This window comes from Nanorana parkeri, unplaced genomic scaffold (genome assembly GCF_000935625.1).
Source record: "Nanorana parkeri isolate BGI_ZX_2015 unplaced genomic scaffold, ASM93562v1 scaffold87, whole genome shotgun sequence".
Classification (NCBI taxonomy): Eukaryota; Metazoa; Chordata; class Amphibia; order Anura; family Dicroglossidae; genus Nanorana; species Nanorana parkeri.
The window spans coordinates 750,692-767,852 of record NW_017306355.1 but is presented as its reverse complement, the minus strand read 5'-3'; the positions used below and the strand labels follow the sequence as shown (position 1 = coordinate 767,852).

General features: G+C 42.0%; 1 protein-coding gene across 2 annotated transcripts in view; it reads right to left on the bottom strand.

Annotated features, from left to right (window-relative positions):
* The window catches only part of ZNF346 (zinc finger protein 346), a 31,999-nt gene that overhangs the window by 2,060 nt on the left and 12,778 nt on the right, over window positions 1-17,161 (bottom strand). Inside the window, exons 5-6 of one of the 2 annotated variants that reach the window (XM_018552393.1) lie at window positions 13,957-14,226; window positions 4,249-4,346 (exon numbers count right to left, since the gene is read on the bottom strand). In XM_018552393.1, the coding sequence (XP_018407895.1) occupies window positions 4,249-4,346; window positions 13,957-14,226 (368 nt within the window). Of the gene's footprint in view, window positions 1-4,248; window positions 4,347-13,654; window positions 14,227-17,161 lie in introns of those variants that run through there. The other variant, XR_001941028.1, reaches the window with a different exon arrangement.

Below are 17,161 nucleotides of genomic sequence, written 5' to 3'. Positions count from 1 at the left end.
GATTAAGAGTCAGATTGACAGTTGGGGATAGGTTAGAGGCCAGGTATTTTTATGGTCTCTGTGTTGACAGGTTTTTGGTGATGAAAGCTCCATACCGAGGACTGGATAGGGAGCTCCCATAATAAAAATATAAATCTGAATGATAACGATTAATGCAATATAGAACTTTCAGGGGTAGGCCACTAGGCACCTGCACCCCTTCTCCGCCAACCCCCGGTCTGATAGAGACATCTCAGTTATTTGTCTAGTGTCAAGAAGTAGGAACCTAAGCTCCCTGCTGGGAAACTTAGTTCCCTTTCTTTTTGCAGTGAAATTTTTTTATTTTTTTCCTTCTGTTTTTTGAACACCTTTAGTCAACTGCTGAGCTAGGCGACAGGCTGGGATAATCTAGAGCATTTTAGTTCTCACCAACTCAGCTAACGAGCACATGCAGTTTCGTTGCTCTGTGCAGGTTTGGCTGTGACAGTCCTGTTTGGACTGAAAGGCAGGCAGTGAAATACCTCACAAGGGTGGGGGCACTTAAGCCTGGTTGGCCCCTGGCTGATTTGTCAGTGTCCCCCAGGCAGACAGTGCCCCACCTTCGACCTGGGACAACCTGTCAAGGGGAAGCTACCCTGCATTATCCTCATGATACGATGAGTGCTAACCCCCACTCCCCCGTCCCTCCTGGGCTGGCTAGGAGTGGGTTCTGGGTACCTTTATTCCCCTTGCTTCCTGGGTTGTGTGTGGATCCCATACAGCTGGTCAAAAGTGTCCCAAAACAAGTAGGTGGCCCACTGATAAAAGGTGGCCCACAAAACAAGTAGGTGGCCCACTGAGCAAAATGGTCTCATCTCAAATGGTTTCACTGCTAACCTCTTAACCAGTTGACATCCGCGGTGTTAAACCCCCTTCCCATCCAGGCCATTTTTCAGTATTCAGCGCTGCGGTACTTTGACTGACATTTATTCCGTCATGCAGCGCTGTACTGAAATGAATTTTATACCCTTTTTTGGGGACAGATAGAGCTCCGCCGATCGCCTATATGTGAAACACCCGGTAACGGGTGTGTGCATTTAGCGGGTCTTTTCTGCCCGTGCGTGCCCGCTAGGGGGCGCGCGCGAGCAGAAAAAAATTGCCGTCTGGAGACGGCAACCCGCAGATGCTGCAGTGCCGTCCGTCCGTTTTTTTACTACGGGCGGACGGCAAGAGGTTAAATCAAGGAATATTCTTTGTTGGAAAGGAGACCGATATCTCCAATATGCCAGCACAGTAACAGCACGCTAGTGATCAAAACCAGTAGAGTATTCGTCTACCCCACCAAAACAAACCTAGCACTCTGCCAGGGAAAGTTATTCTATTTCTGAGGCTAGGGCAAGTTCCTTTCATTACTTGCAGGCCTCTGCCTTCATAGCCAAGCCCAAACTTGACCCTAGACCAAATCCCCAAGACCTCCAAAGCTCTCAGGTAAGTCTTCTTGAGCAGTGGGGAGTGGGACATCCATTAGCTTTTGTTGATTTTCTAGGCAGCCACCATCTCACTTGCTGGAGTGTGGTTGGTGGTTCCAGGGGCTACCAACTAGACTTTTGCCCTCAGCTTCCTCAGTTCATGCCTTCTAACCTACCTCTGTCACTGCATGGATTAGCAGACCTCTGTGGATCCTGTGGGTCTTCTGGAGCAAGGGGTCCTAGCCCCAATTTCTCTGGAGTAATGGTTCAGGGGATTTTATATCACCCTGTTCGCAGTCGCAATAAGAAAAAGTGGTAATTCGCCCCTTAAGCCCTCACATTTTTCTTTTGGACCCGGCATGCTGTAAGGAATCCACCAGATCTGTCACGCCCTCATCAGGGAACTTTTCTGACTTCTGTGGACATCAAATCTTCACTCGCCTAATTTTTCCCAGAATGTGCTAGAGCTTCTGCATTGTGGGATCACAACATCCACCTGTCAAGGGTCCAGCGCAGGTCCTGGCTGCCGATAGGGTTAAAATCATTCAGACCTTGCAGAGGTTTGCATGGGTCCTGACACTTTATCGAGCAATGTGGGAACAAACTCATCGCTTGGAAAAACCTTGGTCTCGCTTAGGTGTGACTCAAAGCCAGGGGTTCTTCCCCAGGTGACACCAACGTCTCCACTGTCAGCTTTGGACTCTTCAGTCCAGGAGTCAAGCAACCCTTTGCTTCTGCATGATGATGGTGGCCACTTTTAGAGGTAAAGCCATTGCTCAGTTTTACTCCAGACTTCGACAAACCAGAGATTTTGATACAAAATGAGATACCAGAATTCCAGCGTTGTCCGCCATTTATTTCAAGGGCATGGACAAATCGGCAGGTAGCCTATATCGGTAAGCAACGCCTATATCTAATGAGGCAGTGTGGAATAGAGAACGTACAGCAAGGTATACAGAATGAGGCAGCATGGAATAGGGAACATATAACATGTTGTTGAATAGGGAATTACAGAATGGCATATCAATGAGGTGTTGTGGAATATGAACACACAGCATAGTATATCGAATGAGGTGGTGTGATATAGGGGACTTGGAGCATTGCATATTGAACAAGGTGATGTGGAACAGGCAATGTACAAAGCCTATAGAGTGTACTAGCAGCAATATTTGTGTATCTTAATAGAATGATCCCAGTCCCACTCAGACCTCCCATCAACATGGACCCACAATTGAGAGCGACAGGTTAGCTGATCAATTAGCAAAAGGATGAGGAGGGGTGTGTGCCTCCAACTATATTGTGCTCCATCAGCCACCTTGATTGCAGTAATACCACAACTGATCAGTCCCATGGTCTCAGGTAGGGATGCACCGATACCAGTATTTCGGTTATGAGTGCCGATACTTTTTTTTAGGTACTTGCCAATACCGGAGGTCTAATTACGGAAGCCAGGCGGCGTGTAATTACTCGCCACCTGGCTTCCTGAGAAGCCAGGCGGCATGTAAAGACTCGCCAACCAGCTTCCAGAATAACAGGGAAGCCATCTCCATGCTTCCCGTCACTAGATGCAGAGAAAGCATGGAGCCGGCTTTCTGGCCAATCAGGCACCCGGCTTTCTGATTGGCCGCGAAGCCGGCTCCAGTGGCGAGAGGCCATGGAGTCGGCTTCCCGGCCAATCAGGAAGCCGGGCAGCATGTAATGACTCCCTGCCCGGCTGTCAGGCCAGGCATCGGAGCATTTGGGCGAGTCCTCACCCAAATACTCGATACTGATACTAGTATCGGTACATCCCTAGTCTCAGGCCTCAGGAGAGGGGTTTGTCTTTTTAGTTAGGCTATCCCATAAAACCTCCCGTGGATTGTCAGTAACAAACGGCGCAGCTGATCACTGCTGCCACATGTAAACAAAGGGCTGGGGCATAGGAACCCTTAATACTCACTTTCCCTGCCAAGCTCTGCATTAGATGTCATCATTTAGAGCCTGGCAAAATAAGTGATTAGTGTAACTTGCTCCTTGTTTACGTGTGACAGATGCGCTGACACAGTGGGTCCACATTGCCAAGAGGTCTGAATGGGTCACAGATTAACAAAGGGGCAAACTCCATCACTGTCCTTGAGCGTAATAGTGGCCATCAAATGGCACCCAGGACACGTTCCCAGGCTACCTTACCCCAGATACACGACTGCTCTTGGGCTGTGTGGGCATCCCTGCCTTCTCAGAGCTCTCTGGGGGAGGTCTCAGGGACCCTAGGACCATTTCTTCCATTTGGCATGGGCCCCTTATATATCGGTCAGGGACCTCTACAGACGTCAATGTACCTGTTGTTATCTGAGTTGTTTGGTATTTTCCCACTTCTCAGTAGACACAGCCCTAATAGGAATTCAAGATCTCTGCTGTGTCCGTCAACAAATGGAAGATAAAATAGTTTTTTTTTGCAATCACTGTAAAATTATTTTCTCTGCATTCACTGAAGGACACAGCACCCACCCCTCTGGTTGTGCAGTCTGTGACCAGTTGTTGTTCTATGTACTGCTTTGTGACTAAATGAGCTTCCTCTAGCAGAAGTGGGCTTGGCAACAAGCAGGAACCTCCTTCAAGTCTGAGCTTTTGTGCATAGTATCCTATAGTGGTGCTATAACCCTTAATGACCACAGATCCAAGATCTCTGCTGTGTCCTTCAATGAATGCAGAGAAAGGGATTTTACAGTGCCCACAAAAAAAAATCCTAATTGTTGAAAAGACAATTGAACTATATGTTCACTATAAACAAATATACACCCATTTAGGGAAGAGGTAGGATACTCTGACAATTAATTGATACTTACTTGTTCTTGTGTTTTGTACCACTGACGTGAGCCTCATACTGTGCTATAGAATTCACAACAATATTGCATATGTCACAGGTGAAGCCGTTCCCAGCTGAAAGACACAGTAATAGCATGTATTTATTATGATGGGTATTCCTGGGGTAAGGGGCACAAAGCACAAGTCATCATATGAACTGGATTGCTCCCGACTCCAACCGTTATGATGCTTGGAAATCATTCAGGTTTCTTCCAAGTTATACTTCAGATTATTGCAATAAGGATCACAATGTGAAATACAAACAATGATCATCAGGCCCCTGCAGACCAGCATAACATACCAGACTCTGCTGCTTGGCATGTCAGGGGAAAATAGTTAAAGTATATCTAAAGACAAAATTTTGGGGGTTTTTTGGACAGAGTTGGGAAGTTAAAATCCATCATTTTCTGTCAGTATTGTCCTTTACTTTCAGTTCCAGTAACAACAGTAATCAGAACAAAAAGAGAAAGATGCTCCTTTATGCAAAAAAAAAAAAAGTTTTGACTTTAGATCTTTAGATACACTCCAGTGGAACAAAAAAAAAATCTCAGATGCCTACATATTAAGCTGTTCTCTATGGTCTATGTGAGTAAGTTGCCAGACATGTTGTACAGTTTAACACATGCTAGTTTTAACCTTTGATTGGGCAAGTTCATAAGACAAAGTCTACATGCCAATGTACTAACACCAGCAAAGAAACTTTAGAAACTCATAGGATACCATTACGGCTGTACAGACAAAAGTAGGAAGGGTACATTCACTCTACTACTGGTTTAAGTGTGGTTGCCAATGGTCATTGTGGAGATAAGTGCTCTTGCCTGCACAACATTGCATACTTGCAGTGCATCTAATGCAAGTTAAAAGCAATAGTGTGCCCACAACAAAAATATTTAAACCAAAAAAACATACTCCAAGCATGTTGCCAGCCCACTAAAAGTACTCGCATATTAGTTACTAGCCAACCAATCCCCACATTGTTTGCAGGACTCATGATTAAAACTATCAGTGGGGTATCACAACTTCAGCATCCTAAGGGTACGATCATTTGGTCACTAGTCAAAATCTCTTCACCACCTATGAAGAGTGTCTGGAAACTGATCTCTCTTGATCAGTAGAGGAAGTGTGAGCTCAGCAACATTGGGAAAGGATACACATAATTGTACACATTAGTAAGATGAGGTGGAAGAATTCTATAGCTTTATCCAAAACAATAGTCAAACCTAGTTTTGTATCCATGCAAAATGTGTCCCTTGTATTCGTGAACTTCTAACCCAGATATTTAGCTGGGAAATTTACGACTGCCTAATTCCATAGAAGGCCAATACATTCAGCCACATCTGCAGAGATACTAAGGCAACTTGCCTTACTTTATGGTATGTAGTACCAACAACCTCAGTGCTCACCAATAATCCTATACAAAATCAGACCATTAATGTGGAGCATGCAGGAGGAAATAAAACAGTTTGCACTGATCAGTCAGCGAATATACACAAGAGCAGCTGAGATTCATAAAACTAGCTTTGCTACAGAAAATTATAGGAAACCTCAAAAATGGACAATGTTTGAGAAAACTGCCAATATAGAGCCATTGTGAAAACCATCCATATTCTTGCTTTTAGGGAAGACCTCTACCTTTAAAATGTGCTACTTGCGTAACAATGTCTTACTCCAGCCACACACAAAACTGCTCGCCTCCTATAGATAGCAGAACAGTTTTTATTTTCTAGAAAGTATGACTTGTCTTATGCTTAAAGTATCAACCAGCCTACAATGATCCAAGATGTATTTTTATACAGTTGCCTGCTAATTGCCTCAGGGAGCCATTGGCATCACTTCAGCAGATATATTCCTTTTGTGCAAAAAGAAAATCATGGGACACCAGATTTCAAGCATCAGCTACCATAATGCATTGGGACACCTGCTGCTTTGTGGCATGCATTTTTGTTTAAAGCTCTCGTCTTGAGTTCCAATAAGTTTAAACTGTCTTTTAGTGTTTGTATAGGGAACCAAATGTTATGGAAAGGCATTTTTATCAAGACTGCAGTAGGCCACAGTGATGTTTTTCCATGTAGGACAGATCCGTCTATGCCTATAGCTCATGGTGAGACACCTTCCCATCTAATCTGCATTCACAGCCAATTGCTTAAAACGTCATTGTTTTTTCTACTATGGAAGGAGAAGACCTTACAACCTACTTTTAATAGCCAATTTAAACATTATAGCCTGTTGGTGCAAACTAGTAGCAAAAGGTGGGCTACCTGGCATGAGGTGGGGGTTAGGATCTTCTAAGCATGGTCTGGATGACAGGGAAGTAAACTTGTCGTACTTGCATGAAAACAAAAAAAGGTAGCCATAGACATGAGTTGGTTGTTGGAAGATCACTTTACTAAATCTGTTATTTTCTGTTGACAAACAGAAAAATGAAGGCTCAGCAATTTTAGCACTCCTCTTTTCCTGCCAGCACAAATGCACTGCCTGACTACATCTAGCATGTATACACATGTATGGGAATGCAAAACCCGCTTGAAGGTAAAATGCACCTGTTGAATCCTGAATAAATGTTAGAAAAATCGCAAGCTGATGGAATCAACACATCTAATGCCCTCTGAAACACGCCCTACTAGTTTGGCCTTTTGTCACCTAGTCCGAGTGCTGATTTACAAGGATTGAGAGATTATAAAATTCAGGTATTTATTTTGGTTAAATTTCAAAATAAATGTAATATCTATCCTACTGTATTAACCTGCAAAGTATTAGGAACATGTGGAGTTTAGCTTCAAATTCAGATGCTGTTTTTTTCAGTATATAAATTGACCAGATAGAAAGAAAAAAAAGTATTTTCCTGAGTAAACAAACTTAAGCCCAGGGAGGGGCTGGGTGAAGCTTCCTGTGTTGACACCTACTGTTTAAAGGTTCACCTACAGATTTAAGTTGTGGATATTTTGTTTGGACGACAGCCTCCATTCGCAGTAGATAAAATTCACATTTTAGGCTGAAAGGTCTGGAAAATAATTGTCAAGGACAAGTATATGCTTCACTGCTGGGCAGAAGATGGGCGTTTTCTTAAAGCTAAAGTACATTCCAAAGTGTTACACATTGCAGTAGGTCTAGAAAGCATACTTTTATACTGATTTTACTTAATTGAAAATAACAATTAGAATATGAAAGTGTGGCAAGTAGATTTGCATGCACTTCAAAAATTGTTGTAGGTCACAGGTTAAAAAGAGAACTGTGGAGTAACCTTTTATTTCCCATAGTTCTCTTTAGGGTCATGGGAGGACATATATTAACGCCCTCTCGTGACCATAACTCAGTATATAGCAGACTCAGGATGCGGACAATACTGTTGAGATAAACCCTGCTGGCTTATAGGACGAGCCAGCTGTCAATCTAGAGGCAGAGCCCGTCCCCCCTCCATCCTGGGTTAGAAGGAGGCAGGAGCCCTTGCTAGGGGTGGTGACCGTCACTCCTCTCTGCAGGGAGATCACCGAGAAGTGAGCGGATCGCTGGTATGTTTTCACTCACTTCCCGATCAATAGAGCAGACACGTGACAGTTTCAATGTCACACGTCGGCTCTAAATATGGGGATGAGTGTAATTCACTAACCTCATAGTTCTCCTTTAAAGCAAGATTGCAGGAAACAGAACTGTTCATAGTAGTCATTTAACATTGGAATAGTGATGAAGTCATAATGTCCACTCAATGTACCTTAAAATAAATCTAAACTGAAGATCAACAATTGTATATATTCCCTCCCGCCCACCAGTCCATAGAGGTGGTGGCAGCATTTAATTTTTTTCTGAAATCTCAAAACAATGGTATGATCCTTCCCTGCAGTCTTCTGTGAGTTACAGAACACCTCAACCCTATGTACTGGAGAGGAGGAGAAAGGGAGGCGTTTGTAATCCAAAAATACATACATAAAAACATCCTAGGGTGAAAATGCTTCTGCGCAGATACAGTACACTGAGCATCGACACCCTCTGGGTCAGAAAAGGTGTTCCTGTCATGACCATGCTGCCTAAATGTGTTTGTTAGTAAATGTCAAGCCAAAAAAAAAAAAAATTGAGGAAGGCTTAGAATCCTTGTTGAGTTTACTACTATTACTTCTATTGAGAGATTTTTCCCTCACTTTCTGTAGCACTGGCAAGAATTTAAGAATTTCACCACAAGCGGGGGGCGGGGGGGGGGTTGCCAGTAAAGCCAGCAGGGATGCGGATAGCTATAAAAAGGGGTTTTAGCCTTCCCTTACGCTAATAGAAAAATATTTCATCTCTTTTTGTTGATGTTAGAGAGTTATTCTCACATGTGACACTGTGTGGAGAAATATCAAACAGGAAAAGGGAGAGTATGTAAGAATGTTTTACTTACCACAATCATTTTCTTGCAGTCCACTGGGAACACAGCAGCATAGTAGCTCTCGTATATATGGGTCATTTGGATGCCTTTAGGGTTTGGCCAGTAACAATCCGTTAGGCCAGTCCTTTATAACCCTTGTCTCCAACCATCATGCCCAGTTTTTTGAGCAAGTAGTACATAAGGTCAGAGGGTCAGGACAAATGTACCATAATGAGCTTTAACAAAAAGATTTTATGGCAACATCCAAAAAACGTATTTTCTTCATCGTCCTTTGAGGGACACATATATGTAGTAATTGTTGAACATATGGGCCCTCCAAAAAAAGTCTGAGGGGTGGGCAACAGACACTAAGAAATCCAACGGATGTGAATATCTTACTAGAAAAATATCCAAAAGGAATCTATACTGGAACAAGGCTAGATGGGAAAAATACCAGGTAGGAGAAAACTACGACCAACAGATAAAGTGGTGAACAAAACAAAAATGTTTGTAAGGTAAAGGATGAAGCTTAGGATACCCAACCCTTCACCTCAGGGAAAGGAATGTTGCACAAAAAAAATATATGTCTCGACCAAAAGACTAACAAGTGAAAGGCTGGGGTTAAAGTAGAATACCCATAATGGGCAATTTTAGGAACAAGGGATCCAAAATATAAGAACATTCTCAATAGTAATTTAAAAAGGAGAGAGGGAGGGAGACAGTCCATATGAAACATGAAGGGCAAAGTACTAAGTCACTTCTAAGGAAGGGGTGAAAGATATACACAGTATATAAATGTACGGGAACACAATAGACATATAGGGACCTCAGATTAGTTTTAGTCTAATCTAATTAGTCTGATATAGAGATCTGCAATCCCCAAAACATCAATTACACCAGGGTCCAGATAGGGCACTTTAAAAGCCAGGTTACTGTGCTGAAAAAACTCGAATTAAATGAAAAGGAAAAAAGCAATAAAGACATTAGTCTTTAACAGAGCAAACCTGTAAGAAAATAGGCCCATCCTCCTAGGCCACTAACAAAGGATGCTCATAGCAGGAGGGTTTATCCCAAGCTGGGTTAAGTTGTTTGCTAGTGTCCAATTCTCCTGTAGGCTGCAGTATAACCTTAAGGTTAAGCCGACGCTTTAAAAGCTTTTACCGCTCATAAGTTTAGTGTTATCAGTGATTGATGGCCCTAGAATTATTGCTCTCATTCCGACGTTCGCGGCGATATCCAACATGTGCGGTGCAAAGGATGTAATCTGCGTTTTAGCACGTAGGTGGGCTTAACGCATGTTTGCGTGTGCATGTGGGGGCGGGGGACTTTAATTTATTTATTGCTTTGATATGTGATTTTTATGCAAATTTTTTTAAACCTTTTTTTGTTTCACTGAACTTTATTGCTATCACATAGGGAGCAAGCAAGCTCCCTATGCGATAGCCAATTTGCAGTGACAGGTCCTCTTTATGGAGACATCAGGGGTCTTAAGACCCCTAATGTCACCTAGGGACCCCCAGAGAAGCTGATGAAGCAGAGACCTGCTTCACCAGCTTCTCTCCGGTTTCTGTACCGGAGAGTGGCACTGAATGCAGGCAGTGATGTAATACACATCACTGCCTGCATTCAGAAGAGGAGATCAAACTGAGCTTGTGTACCAAGCTCCGTTTGATCTCCGGGCGCAGAGCTGATGTGCTGGTCCCTGGCTCACACCTGAAACAGCGGAGCTCGGGATCACCAGCGGCGGCGACGGAGGGGGGGCCCCGCACACCCGACAGGATATTACAAGCAATCGGGCGTCTCTACTGACGCCCGAACACTTGTATGTAAACAGCCATCGCTGCCTGTTTACATTCAAAGCCGGTTTCCCGCTCGTGCCCGCCGCTACGGGCGGAACGGGATAGGACGTCTAAAGACGCCCGCCCTCAAGAAGCCGCTGTCCGGCTGTTTAATTACAACGGCCGGACAGCAGGTAGTTAAAACAACCTTTAAAGTTTAAAACACACGGGAAACCAAATCCAAATGAACCACACTTGGTTTAGCCATGGGTGAGCAGCTAAACATGAAAAACAGAAGCCAACACTCACTGTTTTTGTGCCTATTGTGGTGTCCAAAACATACGATTTCAGAACACTGCTTGTATAAGACTCGTTTTTTTTTTTTTGTTCAGCTACACGCCATTCTGAGAAGTGATCATTGACAGGGGAAAAAAAATGGTTACAGGTTTCACAAAACAGGCTGTAGTTTTACTAAAATTATGAAATCATGGGGTGCTTTGTTATTTTTGACTGAAATATCCTTGTTCACATGTTAGGTTAGTTGGGAGCATGATATGTTACTTTGAGAACTATCACCTCTTATGTTTTACCAAGATCAAGGGGTGCAATTCCTGGGTTATATCTGCATGCCCCACTGGCTAAAAAAATATGTTATTGTAGCACAACTACAAAGATAAAATTATCCTGTGTTCATTTTCAGTAAAAAAAAAAAGCCCAGTTTGCTGAGCACTACATGTAACAAGGGATATAGATCCTCCTACTGTTCAGTTTACAAGGTGTTTGCAGGAGGTGAGACCTCCTTGGGGAGCAATCAGATCATCAACATCTATTTCATGGAGTCAGGCTTCATTGCTCTAGAAAAAGTCCACCAGTCTTATGTCTTAGAGGCCTCTCAAAACGTCTCTTAAGAAGCCCTAAAACAGCCGACTATGAGAGCCTTAGGGAGATGCAATCAGCACAAATCCCTACAACTAAGTGGACCCCCTTTCTGGTTCAAAGTGGAAAACCCCTGTGAATAACACCTTTCATATGAATAAATAAGTGATGTGCAGTGGCTTCTATCAATACTGTAAGCACCAAAAAAAAACTGTAGAGAAACTTAAAACATGAAAAACACTGATTATTTTTAATATTGGGTCACATTAAAAATAATTCAGTTAAAATTTCATCTTTAAATAATATCACACAACTATATGCATGTGAAAGTTTAATACATTTTTTATTTTACGTTTCAGGAAATAATATTTTATTGTTAATCACAAATCACATCTTCCAGTGACTCAGACCTACAAATACTAGTGAATACAACAGCAATGTTGGTTATTTAAAAATAGAATGAGTAACTATTAATGATGTGGCATTAAAGGAGAACGCCATTCTCCCCAAACGTAATGAATAGGAAGCCAATTAAAAAAAAAAAATGTACAACTCCCAACCCCAACCTGTAAAAAGGGACTTACATTTAAAAGGGAAACATTTTTTTATATGGGGGAAACAGAATGGAAAAACATTGTATGTATATACCTGCCAACCCCCCCAAAAAGAGACATTTCTTTTCTTGTAAACACAAATTATAATGCCCTGCTCATGTAAGTGTACCTTTGGGATAGGTGGTAATAATTATTGGCTACTCGTGCAGTCACCCACAAGAATTTATCTTTGGTGAGATAACTAGGGAGGTATCCCGGAAGGGTAGGTTCCTTATTACAACCTCAGGACTAACCATGATCAGTGATTTCAGTAGGCAGAACAACCCACTGAAGCGCTCATCTCAGCAAGCTTACCAGCAAGATCTAGGTCATCATCAACAGAACAAAACTCAGAATGAGCTTCAATAAAGTTAGCTAAGATTCTTGCAATTTATATAGGTGACTAGGTTTTTTCTTTTTGTCTGCCCAACAATACTAGGAGGGTAACCTAGCTGTGATATAGGATATTATATAGATTTCTTTTATCTACAGTATATTATATCCCTCTCAAACCTTTCTGGGGTTTACACAAAGTGACTATTACTGCACAATGAGCCAAATCCCACACCAACCACAACCCGCCTGAGCATTCCCACAATCTACTGCTGCAAGCCACAGAAGACCTTCAAATTCTGTGTATTGGGCAAACATTCCTTCATCAAGCCCACTCTCAAGAAGAGGGAGTAAAAGAGCCATGAGCAAACAGAGTTTGAAAGTGTCACTATTTTGGGGCTATAGTACTAAAAAGGTTTCCATGTGGCACTGGAGACTGCCTGCTATACAGCTGTAGGGTTATTTTGCTTTGTGTGACCCCCACCCAAGGCCACCTATGGAGTCAGGTAATTAAAGAACAGATAAGACTATTCTAAATTTGTGGTCAGTGTTGTAAAGGTCAGCACTAAATTTACACCATGAAATTTACTTTTTCACCCATTTATACAAAATAAAACCGCTCACAACCTAAAACTATTTAAAAAAAAAAAACTTCTAAAATGTTACTGCACTGATATGGGTTTATTAAAGCACACTCTGTACTGCCAATTTATAGCCTCATACATAAGCAGTTATCACATTTAGCTAATGTGCTTAACTGCCTGATGTATAGGTTCAGCCACAACATTTTTAGATCAAAGGAAGAGAAAAGATTTAGCTGAGTGGAGGAACTGTTTAAGCTGCACTTTTTTCCCCACTGAAAACATTCTAAACCTAGTGTCAGCTGCCCATGTCATGGATCCGAGTTAGGATGGGGGTAAGGGGGGGTGTATCCTGACCTCAAGGTTGTGCCCCTAAATTTTAGACCACAGAGTAGCTAACTGCTTACTTTTTATGGTTCTAAAGTGCATCCATGTCATGGATTAACAGCAGAACTCTGGGCATACAGCTGAGGGGTCGGGTGAGAAGTTATCAGCTGAACGGTGCCTAAATTAGATGATCAGTTTGGATATTCTGACTACAATAGCTGGCAGCATGGAATCCTATATACACATTGTTTTGTATGGTTGGGGCAATTGAATGGATTTCTCTCATTCAGCCTGCAGGGTTTAACAAGAGAATTCCAACAGCGTGTGGCTAGCCAAACTGTACAAAAATCTGAAGGGATACAAATTTTCTTAAAAACAAAAATGTAGTTATGATTCTATTATAGTCCCTTAAATGAATGCAATTCATTATAAAGGCTCTAAATCTCACTGTATGAATTTTAAAGTTGATCAGGAATTTTCCAGTACACACAAAAATAGAGTATCTTCCCATCTTCAGTCACTACCATATCATTTTAAGGGCGAGTATAGTAGGAACCAAACAGACCAGTTTACAGATAACAAAAAACAGCACTAGTCCTAATCTACTTTGCTATGTGTTTGTGGCATTAAACTATCAGCCTACCTTTTAAAATATATACATCCCTAAAGATATAGCATTTTACACAAGCAGGTCATGCATACATTAAATGCAGAGATACAATAACTGCTAGGAACAAAAAAGGCTTAGAAATAAAAGTCAGGGGAATGGAAATATCTCCCCACTAAAAATGAAACTACAACATTCCCTTACAAATTAGACAGCAGGTTTTTCAGATTCAGGCTCAGCATTGGACTCACTTGAAGCAGAGCCTGGCGTTAGAGGTTTGAGAGGTGTAGTTTGCGGCAAAGCATTCCCAGAGCTGCTATATATAGTCATAAGCTTGCTCTTGGTCTCCTGTTTCTTGTGTTTTTTGCCCGCGTAATGCTGTTGTGCCATATGAGGATTGTTAAATGTGGCATTGCAGAGCTGGCAAAATTTTTCAGGGTCCGACCGATCAACTGTCCCTGTGTTTTTTTCAGGAGCAGGGGCAGGTGGTGTTAAACGTGGCTTCTTGGGAAGAGGTACACCTGTCAAATACAAACACGTAAGCAGAAAGCTAAGTTAAAGCGGTCTTACCAAAAATGTATACATAGGGAGGAATTTACTAAAACTGGAGCAGACGCCCAGGGCAACCAATCAGCTTCTCTCTTCAGTTCATTGAGTTAAGATTTGAAAATTAAATAGAAGCTGATTGGTTGCCATGCACAGCTGCTCCAGTTTTCATAAAGCCTCCTCAATTTATAATGCATCATAAAAAACACTTACAATTTCAACTTACTCTGCAAAGATTTCAAAATGAATCTGCCAGGATGGAATCATGGAAAGTGCAATTGTGAAGGAAATCTGCTAAATGTGGAATATAACATGGGTGCAAAAATGGAAAAAAGGGCCTCAGTCATGAAGGGGTTAAAACAGTCTATATGTTGCTCAAACTTTGGCCAAATCCTGATTCAGGCAAAATGTTAGCTGTGTGTGGCCCTACAAGCGCCACCCAGCTCAACCAAAGGCCATTATTCAATTGATTATAGAAAAGAGGGCAACTAGTGGGTAACAATCCTCAAATAAATCACACAACAGATATATATATATCTAAATAATCAGCAATACCCTCTAAATTTAGATTAATTGCAATCTATAAATTGTTACATAAAACAAACAGACTGAGAACTATATCCCTCATAAAGCAAACAATATATGATCACGATATCCGCATTAAATTTGACATAAATCGTTTACTAACAAAAAGATACGTATTGCACATATCTGTCCCGGTGTTTTATAAATAATGAATATTTAAGACATTTCCTGCACTCCAATCTCTATCTTTGTGGGGCCGTGATTGATTAAATTTAGTTAGAGTATAGGCATAATTCTGGTGTTACATGATTGTTATAATCAAAAATGAATTGTTTCGAGACTTGCATGACTTATGGGAAGTAGGACATTTGTCGGACGAGGAAGAATTGCGTTCAGAAAGTGATAAATCAGATGATATTGGAATACAGGGTTTCAAACCTAGATCTACCACGTTCTCTCCCATTGCAGAATGTGAATGTTTTCGCTTTTGTAAGGAATGTTTGTTATGACATCAGGAAGTTGAACATATCCAGGGTGAGAAATTATAATTTGACAGTGCAACAAAAAGGCAGGCCTTGAAAGAGTTACAGGGGAGGAACGATAGTCATGACAGGTGAAGCCTATGAAAAAATGGCGATGAAAATCTTGAATGGGAACTGGTATATGCGGATTACAGCAAAGGAAATATGGGGGCATCAAATGGACCTTTTTAACTAAATTGATGATGCGTTAGAAATTTAATTACAAAATATACGGTACAAAAATCCACGTATACCAGTTTTCTATGCATTGCCCAAGGTCCATAAAAATGTTAGGGAAGACTGAGACTGATTCTCTCTGGGTGTGGATCCCTGACAGAAAAAGCAAGTATATACAACTATAATTACCAAAAGTATTGGGACACCCCTGCAAATCATTGGATTGAAGTGTTCTGTGAAATTTCCTTGCTACTAAATATTCCACAGTCAACTGTGAGTGGTATTATAACAAAGTGGAAGCAACTGGGAACAACAGCAACTCAGCCACCAAGTGGTAGGCCACGGAAAATGACAGAGCGGGGTCAGCGCATGCTGAAGCGCACAGTGCGCAGAAGTTGCCAACTGTCTGCAGAGTCAATAGCTCCAGACCTCCAAACTTCATCAACAAAAAGGCAGGCCTTGAAAGAGTTACAGGGGAGGAACGATAGTCATGACAGGTGAAGCCTATGAAAAAATGGCGATGAAAATCTTGAATGGGAACTGGTATATGCGGATTACAGCAAAGGAAATATGGGGGCATCAAATGGACCTTTTTAACTAAATTGATGATGCGTTAGAAATTTAATTACAAAATATACGGTACAAAAATCCACGTATACCAGTTTTCTATGCATTGCCCAAGGTCCATAAAAATGTTAGGGAAGACTGAGACTGATTCTCTCTGGGTGTGGATCCCTGACAGAAAAAGCAAGTATATACAACTATAATTACCAAAAGTATTGGGACACCCCTGCAAATCATTGGATTGAAGTGTTCTGTGAAATTTCCTTGCTACTAAATATTCCACAGTCAACTGTGAGTGGTATTATAACAAAGTGGAAGCAACTGGGAACAACAGCAACTCAGCCACCAAGTGGTAGGCCACGGAAAATGACAGAGCGGGGTCAGCGCATGCTGAAGCGCACAGTGCGCAGAAGTTGCCAACTGTCTGCAGAGTCAATAGCTCCAGACCTCCAAACTTCATGTGGCCTTCAGATTGGCACAACAACAGTGCGTAGCGAGCTCCATGGAATGGGTTTCCATGGCCGAGCAGCTGCATCTAAGCCTTACATCACCAAGTGCAATGCAAAGCGTCGGATGCAGGGTGTAAAGCACGCCGCCACTGGACTCTAGAGAAGTGGAGACGTGTTGTCTGGAGTGACTAATCACGCTTTTCTGTCTGGCAATCTGATGGGCATGTCTGGGTCTGGCAGTTGCCAGAAGAACGGTACTTGCCTGACTGCATTGTGCCAAGTGTAAAGTTTGGTGGAGAGGGATCCACATGTTGAGGCCCTGGGTTCCTATATCAGGGACACCCCTCATCTTATTTCTATGTTAGCTAGGCTTGGAAGTACCAAAAGATAAAATGATATGCCTAGATGTGGAGGCTTTGTACTCCTCAATTCCACATAATTATGGGATTGGAGCCGTAAAAAGATGTCTTAACACTCTGGCTGTATAAAATATGATCACAATTATTTTTTGTTGAACTTCTTGCAGTTTATTCTAACACACAACACATTTAATGATTCCCATTATCTACAAGTACAGGAGTCAGCGATGGGCACTACATTTGCCCCATCGTACGGGAACCTTTATTTGGGGGATGTGGTAGCAGGAACCTTGGTCCAGAGTGGATCTCGCTATG